Source organism: Antrostomus carolinensis, unplaced genomic scaffold (genome assembly GCF_000700745.2).
Source record: "Antrostomus carolinensis isolate BGI_N321 unplaced genomic scaffold, ASM70074v2 scaffold27161, whole genome shotgun sequence".
Classification (NCBI taxonomy): domain Eukaryota; kingdom Metazoa; phylum Chordata; class Aves; order Caprimulgiformes; family Caprimulgidae; genus Antrostomus; species Antrostomus carolinensis.
In genome coordinates this window covers 8,635-21,150 of record NW_010292462.1, presented here as the reverse complement: position 1 = coordinate 21,150, position 12,516 = coordinate 8,635, and the positions used below count along the sequence as shown (strand labels likewise).

At 49.5% G+C, this 12,516-nt stretch overlaps 1 protein-coding gene across 1 annotated transcript in view; it reads right to left on the bottom strand.

The window, feature by feature from the left end:
• The window catches only part of TRAF7 (TNF receptor associated factor 7), a 20,890-nt gene extending 9,979 nt beyond the window's left edge, over positions 1–10,911 (bottom strand). Inside the window, 8 exon segments of the mRNA XM_010176978.1 lie at positions 1–7; positions 10–105; positions 1,330–1,363; positions 3,056–3,148; positions 4,488–4,604; positions 9,182–9,273; positions 10,489–10,546; positions 10,791–10,911. The exon segment at positions 1–7 is cut by the window's left edge and continues 72 nt beyond it. Of these exon segments, the coding sequence (XP_010175280.1) occupies positions 1–7; positions 10–105; positions 1,330–1,363; positions 3,056–3,148; positions 4,488–4,604; positions 9,182–9,273; positions 10,489–10,546; positions 10,791–10,871 (578 nt within the window). The 5' untranslated portion in view covers positions 10,872–10,911.
• Between the last annotated feature and the right edge of the window lie 1,605 nt (positions 10,912–12,516).

Sequence of the window (12,516 nt, the reverse complement as noted above, 5' to 3'; positions counted from 1 at the left end):
GCCGCCAGCCATACTTGCAGTGAATGAAGAGCTCCCCGATCTGCTCAGCCACCGCAATGTTGTTCACCACTACGGTCAGTTTGGCATTGTCCACGGGGCACTTCTCTGCCAGGTGAGGAAGCAAAAGAGAGAGAGACAGTCAGCAAGGGCTGAGACACTGCAGGAGCATTTCCAAGAGCCTCTACATGGAGATTTTAGTCTTTTGCCTTCTCTGGCCAAGATGACCAGCTCCCAGATAGGTGACAATGGGACGAGATATGAATATTCACACAAGGTCTGCAAGCCACTATCTCTGGATTGTCTTGGGGCTTGGTGAAAAGTTACAGTTTATGTTAATCCATAATAATTCAAGCTAGCTGCCAGGGAAAGAAGGTCATGCTAATTCAGACTACCTTGTGCTGGCTGAAGTGTGAGAGTGATCACAGGCAGTGACCAGAAACCAGCAGGTGCCCCATACATAACCCGTTCCCCCACCCAAGCCTGGGGGCTCAGCTCCTCTGCTGCCAGTGGGATGCTGCAGCGAAGCAAAGACACAAGCTTTGAGGGCAGAAGCAGAAGTGAGCAACTCTGGATTGCAACTGCAAAGCCATTTGCTACAAATCTGCTGATTGGGATAGATACAGCACGACATGGTGACAGAGGGTTAGCATGCAAAGCAGAGGGACCCCTCACATGTGGGAGATGAACATCTTAAAGCAAAAAGAGCTGCTGTTGTGCTGGACTCCCCAGGGAGCCTCCTCAGGGCTCACTGTTCTGGTAACACAAATGGTTTGGCTTTGTGCTGAACAACGGCTTTCCAAGAGGGGCACAGGCTCGTGCCAAATAAAGTCTTTTTCATAGTTCAGAGTCCAAACCAAAAGGGAGCTGGTTAGGCCAGGCCAGGCCAGCAGCCAGACTCCTGGGCTCCACCAGGTTTCTGGAAGAGCTGGCACCAATGGGATGGGGGAGAAGGGGTTTGATGGGTCTCTGCCAAACGCAGCCCCCCTGTTCCTTAGACAGGCAGCCACAGAAAGCTTTCCGTCTGAAACCAATGGGTCAGCTCTGGGCGAGATGTGTATTATCCTGGGATTATCCATTGCATATTCCAGGATTTGAGAACATCCTGTGCCCAAGTTCTGAGCCCAGCACTCTAGTGTCCAGGCTACAGCACATCAGAGCCGCAGAGCCACCCGTGCCCCAGCCCCTCGCTGCTGCAGTGGCAGCCTGAGACTGACAGCTTGTTTTAAGCCCTTCAGACATCTTTCTGCGGGTTTCTTTTTAAGTGAAAGCAAACAAACCAGAAAATAACAGTGTTTTGGCTGGATCACACAAGAACAGTTCTGTACTCACCAGATGTTAAGGCACATCTTCTACAAAATGTGTGCTGTGGAGACAAAGAGGAACAGCAGTGTCAGCATAAACAATATTGGACAAATTATTCCCTGTGGCTAAAGATGGGAAAGGTGGAAGACAGCAAAGCCTGTGGCACAGGGCCTCAGCAGCTGTTCTGCCTGCTTTAGAGCTCAACGTGCTCTTGAGTCTGCACCACAGGGCAAAAACCAGCTGCTTGCCCAGAGTGCCACACAGGTCCTGCTCCTGAGAAGTGTTAAGTGCGTGGTTTGAAGCTTGCAGGGTTCTGCCCTGTTCAGGATCAGGCCGTGATCATGGTGCAAGCCAAAGCCATGGGCATGTTCTGCCATGCTCTGATATTCCTGCCCTCCAAGTCTGCATGGGGTTTGTCTGCTTCACCCTCCACTTAGTCCATGTCATTCCTCTTACTTCCCTGAGAAGTCCTCAAGGGGAAGAACGCCAGTCTGGCCTTGTCCTTGGCCAGCCAGCCCATCAAATATATCCCTCTGAGGCTCTTCTAACGTAGCTGAAGCTGTCCTGCTGTCAGGTGGATGGGATAGCTGGTTTCTAAGCCCATTAAATGCACTGTAAATTTTGTCACTTTAAATAGCTCTCTGTCTCTCTATTCTTATAGCAGAAATGTAGGGTAACAATTTAACTTGATAAAGTAGCAAATTCAATCTAACATGATAATGAATATAAAGAAAGGAACAAAGGCTGCAGCATTTCACTGGTCCTGAACTTGCCCTGTGGGCTCCCTGGAGGCTCCTCAGCCACACCCCCCTGCCACAGGGCCAGCACTTGGCAGCGGTGCTGGAGAGGCTGCAAGTCACCCCTCAGAGCTGTTATCTGCTGCCCTGCTCACGCGGCCTCTTCCTGCCCTGCACAGCTGCATGGTGCTCTCTCCAGAGCTGCCAAACCAGGGCTGCAAATAAAGCCAGTCTGCTTCCTGCAGCAAATTGTATTTTTCCATATTAACCAGTAAATCTCAGTGTCTCCATGAAGAGCTGCTTACTGACAGAACTGCACCAACTTCCAACACCTCTGGGGATAGCACCCTCACTGCAATAAACAGCGCAGCTTTTGTTGCTACAGCTCCATCCCAGCAATCAGGAGCATGTCAAAAGCATCAGAGAGCCTATCACAGAGCCATCCTTTTCACTTGTAGCACAGAAGCAGGAATAATACACAGTCTCTATTAAATCCCTGTAAAATGGAATATAGAAGAATATTCATAATACTCTGTGCCTTTCATTAGAGGATCTCAAATCCCTTTGCAAGCATTAACTAAATGAAGCTTCAAGCCATTCTTCTTTTATAAGAAACACACTCTTCACAACTGAAGAGCAGCCCAGGAGGCAGCTGCACTCTGCAGAGACCTTCAGGACAGGGAACGAGGAGTTTGAGACCTCCTGGAAGCCACAGCAGGGAGACTGAACGTGGCTGGGACAGGGAGGCTGACAGGAACAGCAGCCCAATTTTAAGCAAGCCCCAGGCTGCTTTGGGTAACTGCAGAGTGCCCCACACACCCCACTGCAGACTGGTTCAGAGCTGCCCTGTGGGGAAATCTGCTCCTATGCTGGCCTGGCTTCCCCAGTGAGGGGCTGCCTCTTCATCGCTCACTCAGTCACTGGGGACAATCACTGGGGACAGTCAGGGCTTTGCTATAGGTCACATAGGACATCTGTGGAGCCCACGCTGGTGATTTGGAAGAGCACTGCCTTACCCCACAGGTGGTGATGACTGGATCCTTAAATACACTGCAGCACAGTTGGCAGCACAGCTTCACAGACGGTTGTTCAGCAAACACCAGTGGCTCCTGAAGAGGAGGAGAGAAAGGGACAGAGAAAGCACAAGGATTAGTCCAAATGCAAGAGCCTCCAGCTCTGCAGAAGGAACAAAACAACTCTTTAGTGCTGAGCCTTGGGGAGCCTGGGGCACAGGGCGTGCTAAGGATTTTATTATCTCAGAATAAACTTTCATTTGCATCTGCTGACCTCCAGTATGTAAGAGAAAGGGGAAGAATGAACTTGGGAATGGCTGGAGACCCTCAGCTCATCACAAACTGGGGGCCACCAGCATCTGGCAGCAAACTGCACAGACCAACTTCTCTGCCAGAGCAACTCAAGCCACTAGAAGTGCATGAGCTGTGCTGTCTGCTGATTTCTGCTTGGCTGGACTGAACAGTGCATTGTCAGAAACGTCCCCCGTACTAAGCCTGAAGTTTAAAAGCCATTTTAAAACAGCTTGCCCTTTTGTATTTTTGAAACATCCTGAAGGAAGGGCTCTTTCATTCCCTTATGAAGCAGAAACACATTGTTTCTGCCGCAATGGGCCAATCTCTCCAGTTTTGTTTACCAGCTAAGCCTGCCGGAGCATGGGCTCTGAGCACGTCCTCCTCGAGAGGCACAGCTCTCCACAGCTCTCCACTCCACGCCAGAGCAGGGCTTCACATTTCATAGCATTACAAATCAATCACTGCAGTTCGGACTGGCTTTTCATCCTGTGCTGCTCTCAGAAATGCAAACACAACCCCCTGGGTTCCTAAATATGAAACACAAGCTTTTATCCCAGATCTGTGGCAAAATGCCTCTTGACCTTTTATGCATCCAGTCTGGGGTTTGTTACTGGGTCACAAGCTAAGCTCAGCTTAGAAGTGTCCTACCCCAACAAGAATCACATGTGGACAATTCCTTGCACCCTCCTGGGGCTTACAATCAAGTCAGCGGGGTGCCACGCAGCCCTAAATGCAGGATGGGGCTCTGAATTAGTGGGGAATTGTATTAGTCCTGCTGCCTGGGGCTAAACCACCAGCCTAAAGACTTGCAACCCTCTACTGCTCTGTGGCAGAGCCAGGGAGTCACATACAAGTTTGCAAAGACTTAAAGTTTTTCTGAGAAGCAGAAAAGCCTCACCATTGTCCCTGCTTTACATATAGGGAAATGGGATGCAAGGAAAAAAAGTAACTTGCAGAATTCAGTGGTGGAAACAAAATCAAAGGAGTTTTAATTTTGGAGTCCTGACAGCCAGGCTTTTAGTTGCCAGACATCAAGCAAATCTGCCCACGATAGCTCTGTGTACTCACAAAAGTCCACTAAGTCACTGTTTTGACACTGAACTTCCTAATACTGCTCCTTCAGACAATCCCAAATACCTACTGGCTCCTCCTCTTCCTCATGGAGCGAGAACGTCGAGCGCAAGGACATGTTGGACTCGGAGTGCAATGAACGGACGGAGATAGCGGAGTCAGAGCGGCGCGGGGTGCTGATCGGAGGCTTCAAAGAGATAAAGAACAAAATCATTTGTTATTGCAAATGATTCCCCCTGCTCCAAAACCTCTCTGCACAGAGACTTCAAGTTCAGTTCTCCCCCTCCATGTAACTCAGCCGCTTCATTTGTTCCCCCACTCTGCCAAGCTGCCCTGAGCGCGAGCGGTGCCCCTGGCTGCTGCGTGCCCTTCCCAGCAGCCGGGAACGCTGCACCGCGCTCAGAGAAAGGACAGAGGCATCGCTCAGGCTGAACCCACCAAACCAAGCTGACATCTAAACTCCAAGCACCTAACTTTCTCAAAGGTGCATTGGTTTGTATACTCACTGCGTGCACCCGCAAAGCAATGGTTTGGAAGAATTAATCCTTCACAGCAAGCTTTGTAAATCTCCCCCAGAGACAGCGACCGGCTTCTGCAATGTCTACAGTCTCTGCAGCAGCACTTGTTGTTTCACTCGCTATCTAACTTCTGCCAAATTTCTGTGCGTAAGTGTGGAGACTTCCTTCTATTCAATTCACTAACAGACGGGCTTTGTTGCTTCCTGCTTGGGAGGGCAGAGCCAAGTGGACATCGCATGCACCAATCAAGGAAAATCTCACTGGTTACGGTGGCCTTGGGATTGGCTTTGAGGGACGCTGCCGCTGGAATATTAACCAGCAGCGCATCTCTAAGGGTGGAAAATCAACCAGCAGCGCGTAGCCAAGATGCAATTTGGTGTCAAAGTGAAACTGGAGACTCTTCAGACCATGGGGTGATTGGATTTGGGGGTCTAGAACAGCTGTTAGAGCAGCCACTGCTGGGTTACTCTGGAAGAGATGCTGCTGGCAGACTGGGAAGAGTGCAGAGAAGCAAGAAAAGTCCTCAAGGAGCTGAACAGATGGGCTGACAAACAAATAGCAGAATGAAGCCATAAGCTCCAGATGCTCTAGCATCAAGAGATGACCAATGCAGAGGCTGCCTGCACCTCCACATATCACACCTACACGTGGCTTGACTGTAGTCTGAATCAGTGGCAAACTCCTGGAAGCACTGGCTGGAAGGAGCTCTGGAGATCACCGGCCCTCCTGCCCACTCGCAGAGGGGCTCTCCCTGGTCCTGGATCAGACCTGCCCTGGCACTGCCCAGCTGGAACGGGGAAAGCTGCACAGATGAGACTCTGCTGCCCTGGGCTCCTCTCCTGCATTATCTTGTGAGCAAAACGGTTCCTCCTCATGTTCAATCTGAACCTCCCAAGCTGTGTTTTGTGTCCTCGCCCTGGGTGAGTGTGTGACATCAGATCAGACCAAAGGACAGACAAAAGTGATGTAAGGGGCCAGTGGGGCAGTCAGGAAATTCAGCAATGAGAGATGCACTGAATGAGCTTCTGAGGCTGCCGTGTTCCCCAGAGACAGACTCTACTGCAGCCAGAGTGCTGTCCTTGCTGGGCTGCAGAAGAGGAACAGCCCTGGGTCCTGCTGGCTCTTCACACTGCTCTGCTGCTTAATTTTTATGATACTGGGAACCTGAGAGCTCAGAAATGCTGCATCTGCTTAGAAGCAAAGCTCTTTTTCTTAAAGAAGGCATATTTATTGGCTAAATATGTAAACCTGGAGGAGGAATGGCTGTAACGAGGTAAATCAATTTTATGTGTATCCATTAATTTTATTCTTTTCCTCCACTAGTAACAGAAGTTATTAAAATAACAAGAATGACTGTGCATAGTTCCTGTGCATTCTGGAGGTGACACAGAGATGAGGGCAGCAAAGGCAGGCTCTGCAGGGAGGCAGATTTATCAAGAGCAACATCCTGTGTGGATCACGGATGGAGAGGAGGGGGACTGCAGCCCAAGAGCACTTCCAGGAGCAGAGGTGTGAGACGCAGCCTTGCTGGGCTCGTGCAGCACCACGGGCTCGGCTCCCTGTGTCCTGGCTGGGCTAATGCTGGTGTCAACCACGCAGGAAAGAAGCTGATGTGCTGAGAAAGGTCACTCCTCTCGGGCTGTAGTGACAACGCTGAATGGCAGAGGTGTGTGCTGGCATTTGCTGCCCCTCCAGGTACCTGCAGCCGTTGTTTTTGTCAAGCAACAAGGCTAAGAGGAGAGAGACCTCAGCTCTACAGGGTTAGTGACTGCACTGCTGCCCTCTCCTAGCCCAGCTATGTAGGCTGAGCTTTGCAGCACCAGCTGTGTGCAGAACAGCCAGCACCAGGGCTGCTCTTGCACTGCAAACAGAGTAACAGAGTGTGAGGACCACAGGACCCCCATCCTATGGACATCTGCCCAGGCTGGGGAAGACCCCTATGCACCGAAGCCAAGGGGCACCAGGACCTGCTGCAGGGGAAAGGTGGCACTGCTTCAGCCAGGCTTGGGTTTGGGAGGATCTGTCAGAGGGTCCCACCTCCCCACAGCTGTGCCAGGGCTATTTCTGCACTAAACACCAAGTCCATCTTCAAACAGCCCAAGGATGGAGTGCTCAAACATCTTTTGATGGAAGATGGATAGCTTGTGGCTGGCCAGTAACTCCATCCAGCCTCTGGTTCAGGGATGAAGCTCCCTGTAAACAACCAAGACTTTGGACAGTCAGTCAGCCCTTCATTAAAATGCATGTGCCCCAATATCCACCTGTAATGTTTAGATGCAGTTCCCATCATGTCAGCTACACAAGCAGCCTCCACGTGCAGGCTCTAGTACAGTTCTTGTTCCCACTCCCTGTAGGCACAGCGAGGCTGGGAACCCGTGGCACTGTTTTCAGGAAAGATGACAGCAACTGCTCAATAATCCCTGCCTTGCAGGCAGAACATGCTGCTCTGCTTTTGGTTTCATTAACAGAAGCTTTAAAAAGAAAGAAAAAGGGGTGGTGGAGGTCACAAGAGGCCTCTGACTCGTCTCCAGCTGTCCCTCTGATGGCTGACAAGCACTTGGCAGCTTCTGGAGAAGGGAAAACTTAGTGATGAAGAAGGGAAATCCCAGATTATTTCTTGACAAAGCAAAGGAAGCTCCCGGAAAGGGTTAGTGAGAGTTTGTCTGGAGCAGCAGGCAGAGCAGGGCTGTGGCTCTTCTGGTGTGTTAGCACCTACGGCTGCAGGCTGCTTCCTGAACCACTCATTCATCCTCTTGCTATTTTTGCTCATGAATATTCAGCACTCCAGGGAAGATGGGCTGAGACTGCCCCAGAGGACTGAGGCTAGGTCCTAGGAGAGAGCTCTTCTTTTCTTGGCTGCACACCTCAGTTTGCCACAGTTTTCAAAGGAGCTGGGGAGCTTCTCCATCAGACTTGGTTAAATGTAATGGTCCCCAGCACCCCCTGCTCCTCTGGAAAAATCCCCACCTGTGCTCTGTGAGAACTGCACAGCTCATGACAAGGGCGCAGCGAGCACAGCGCTCAGCCCACGGGATCAGTGCTGACAGCCAAGGGCTTCCTGGAACAGTGGCCCAGCACCATGGGGTCAGTGATGTGATGGAGAGTTGCATTTGCCAAGGACACGAGGCAAATGTTCAAAGGACTTTTTGAAAAAACAAACACACGCTGCCATAAAACACATCAAGATCTCTGAGCAACAGAAGGAACTTTACAGGATGCTGACAATAAAGCTCTTTGCAATCTGGTGTCACATTTATTTCAAGCAGTGTTGCAGCTCCATGCTGCTGCTGACCCTAGTCTCTGCCAGTGCTGAACTTCAGCAGCAGTGATCCCTTTATCCCTGGCTTAGAAGCTGGGTCTTGTAACCTGACAAAGTTTAACCTAAATAGGACCTTAAGGCTAGAGCACTAGGGACAGAAGATCAAGGCCTCAGAGCTGTCTGTCCATTCACTGAGGTTTGCTTTGCTGTTGCTGTTCTTGATTCGATTGATTGAGCTGATTTAATTCCTCGTTAAGCAGCTAACCCTGAAGCCTGTTGGATCCCCAAATTCCCCCAAAATAAGTTACTCAGAAGTGAGGTGACGAATGAAAAAGCTGGTTACAAAAATGGGAAGTGCTTTTCTGCAAAGATATTGCAAGATGTGGGAATGGTTTATGTGAGAAGACCCTGAAGATGTAATCCCCAGGAGCTGAGCACAGTCTGCAGGTTTCAAACATGCTCCCAGCGGTCAGAAGCCCCATCTGGAGGTGGAAGGAGGAATGGATTTTCTGGTTGTAACTGCAGGGCCAGCTGTGCTGCTGGATGGTCCATCCAACATGCCCTGATCGAGACTGACTGGCCTCAGCTGCAGCCCCAGACATCGGTGACAGCAGCTCTGTTTTCTCCTGAGCTCAGGAGACCCAGAGCACACTGCTCACGTCAGAAGGAAGGTCCAACCTCACAAGTAGCCCTTTGGAATCTGTAGCTCCTGGGCTTGGTAACCAAATACCATTCTGAAACAGTCTGAAAATGAGCACCAGCAGCACCAGCCTCATTCGCCAGGTCAGGAGCAGCCTCTGCATCCCCACTGCACCAGCCCTGGGAGCAGCCAGGACGTGCTGAGGCTGGTCCAGCTTCTGGTGCAGACATCTGCCTCGGATATAACACAGCACATGGGAATGGTGAGGCAGGCAGAGAAGTCCAAAGGAGCACCAGACATCTCTCACTGGACATCTAACCAGCATGGGAGCTACTGGCAACACCTACCATGCCATCGTCCTCATCTCGTGGGGAGTAGGTGAGTGTGCTGGAAGAGGATGGGGTCCGACGATGCTGTTTGAAAGTATTGGTCCCGTCAGCTTTAAAGCAAATAAAAAAAAAATTATAATAAAAGAAGCATTTAGGCTGCTCAGGAACATTTCTGAGCTACAGGTCAGTCTCCATAGTTGTGTTTCCTTGAAAAAGGAAAAGACTAGGGATTCCCCAACTCCAGTTCTTGGCCTGGACTTATCAGTGTAGACAGAACAATCCTGATCTCAGACAGCTTGCTGAAATGCACGCGGCCCTTTGAAGGCAGCTTGCCTGGAAAAGAGCACAGATAATATTCTACCAGGTCCACAGGCTAAAAATAGTATTAGAAGGAAACCTTATACTCCCATGTATTTCAGACACCAACAAAAATTGCTCTGATCAAGGAAGGTCTGGATATTCCTGTAGCACAAGGGAAGCATGCTAAATTAAATTGGAGATATTTGTACAAAGATCATATTATTGACTTATATAAAATTTTGAATGTAAATATTCATGAGTCCAAAACCATCTAGAGTCCAGAGTCCTGTACAAATGTAATCCAAACATTTCCCCTGGGCTGATGTTCATTTCCTTATCTAAATCAGTGTCAAGTGCCACAGTGTATCTCTACTAAAGTAAGGATATTTTTATTCCAAAATGAAACCAGACCTCTTCCTACATTCACACCACGTGTCAGGGCTCAGACTCCTCAACTGCTGAGCTTTGAGGAACAAAGCACAGGAATTTTAAATGAGCAGGTACACTTGCACTCTCCTGTCTGAGTTAAAAATGGCCACGGGGGTTTTACCAATGTGTCCAGAGTGACTCACAGTCAGGCAGAGAGTGGAGATGGGAGTTTTCAGCACTGCTAATGATTGCGTGCGAATTCACAGAGAGAAATCAAGATTTGAGACTGAGGTCTGGATCAAACCCTGTTGTACTATCCTCATTTCAGCAAGGGTTTCCCAGTGGCACTGTTAAATCTGCCTAATGGGAGACAATTTCTGGGCATGCTCATTTCCACCATGCCTGGTGATCAGATGCCACGATTGAATAACACTTGGGCTGCGTAATACTAAAAGCAGCACCTGTCTGTAAAGAACACAGTGACTCTCCAACAGCTTTATGATCTATAAAACAACAACAACAACAACAACACCTGGTAGGAATTGGGGATTGGACTAGGTGATCTCTTGAGGTCCCTTCCAATCCCTAGTATTCTGTGATTCTGTGAATCACCCACAGTGATTTGAGGAGAAGCTCTACGCATGAAATACACTCACCCTTCGTGATGGTTGTCACAGCAGAGTAGGCTGGCCCAAAAGTTGTTTCCATTCTTGTCTGAAACGTTGACAAAACACAGGTCAGTGCTATCGCTGCAGCACAGCCCAAAGGCTTGCTGCCCTCCCCAGACTGCTGAAAAAACCTACACACATATTCCCAGCTCTCATCTGTGGATATTGGGATTTTTAAGAGGCAAGAAAGTATCGTGTTTTCAAAAGTCATCTTCATTTTCTCAAAAGAAAGGATAAGGACACAAGAAGCAGCCCAAGCTCCCACCCTCTGCCAACACCACGAGCCTTACCCCGTTAGTGTTTTCGGAAGTAGTGATGTTTGTTGTGCCACTGGAGAAACGATTGTAGCGAGCGTTCTTGTTTGAGCTCATAATCTAGGCCAGCATTTGTTAGTCATGGGAAGCTTGCTCTGTGGAAGAAGGAGGACAGAAAGAGAGTTAGGTTAATTAGACATATTTTCCTGGGCTCAGAGAGCAATCTCTTGTAGCATTAAGTCCAAGTCTTTACCTAAGCTCGCATAAACCTGGATTTTCAGAAGCAAGTGGCAAGGTCAAAGTCAAGTTCCTTCAAAACACTCCTGGATGAGTGTTCAGCATTTTCTAAAAACATGATTATCTTTTAAAATAACTCCTCAATCACCCAAATACCAGAATACCCATAATCATTAGCTGCTTCTACAAGTACACAACTGTTTTAACAGCAGACGAGACTCCTCATGAGACTAAGACAGCCCTGGCCGTGACACACATCAGTCCTTTCAAAATGAGAGTATGACCCAGTTGTGACTGCCAGGCCCAGCAGAGAGGAGCCCTGTGCAGGCTCTGTATCTGGTCCTCTCTCCCTCCTTCAGTCTGAGTGTAGTTCAGAAAGCAGGTTGCCTGCTGCCTCCCGAAACACTCTGCACAGGGCAGTGATCAGTCAGCAGGGTCCTGAAAGAGAGAAGAGAGCCCCCTGCACAGACACAGCGATGGTGAGCAGGGGCAGGCAGCCCACGGCAGGCAGAGGGGTTCTGGCTGAGGACACAGACACAAGAGTGATCTTACAGCATGCTGGGGAGCCAGGAAAGGTCTCTGGATGTAAAGCAATCCAGTAAAACCCTTACCCCATTAACTGTGAGGCTCAAGCTGAGCTGGCCTGGACTCGGGAGCCCAGGGAGTTTGTTCACTCACAGCTTTGCAGCTCAGGTCACCTCCTGATCATACACTAGAAACATCCCATGCAGTGACCCGGGGCTTTGCTTCAGCACAAAGCAAAGCACAAGGGGCTGGGGCCTCCCTCCCTCCAGGACACCCACCCCCAGGTAAAGGACGAGGTGTCCTGGAAGCTCAGCAGCCCCTGATCCTCGTCAGCTGGGGTGGCAGAAAGGGACCCCTCCATGGGAGCCCCTTTCCCGGGCAGGTTGTGCAGCACTTCCAGCCAAGGAAGCCAGAGCCTAAACTTCCCTGCACCCCCAGAACTTCAGGCTGCCTCATATTCAAACGTGTGATCAGCACAAGCCTCATCCTGTTCTTGTGAGGAACTCGGTGGGAGTTTTGCTGTTTAATTCAAAGCCCCGGGCTGTTCTGCTGAACACAAAAGCCAGGGTTAGATCTTAGCAGAAAGCAAAAATCACACCTTTGATTCAGTTATATTTGCATTAAAGGAGTTCTTTCCAGCACGGTCTGAGCTATGAGGTCAAGGAAACCATGAAAGAAACCTTACTTCAAGTAACCTGTTTATGATTCCAGATCTCACTCCCAGTTCCTGCTCAGAAACAACCAGCAAAGTCTTGATCATCACCCAGAAAGAGAAGCCCTCTCCCCCTGGAAGTCAGCAGAAGGGCTCATTTTTCTTCTGTTGTTTACACAGTTTTTTGCAAGGTTCAAGTTTGCAAAGTCAAGTATTACACAATAATAATCTGCAGAAACACATGGAGCTTGGCTTCTTTAACCTCTGCTGAAACCTGATGCTGGCTTCAGGGCACAAAACTATGCTGTTGTCCCAGCGAATCTGACAAGAAGTTCAACCTCCTCTCTG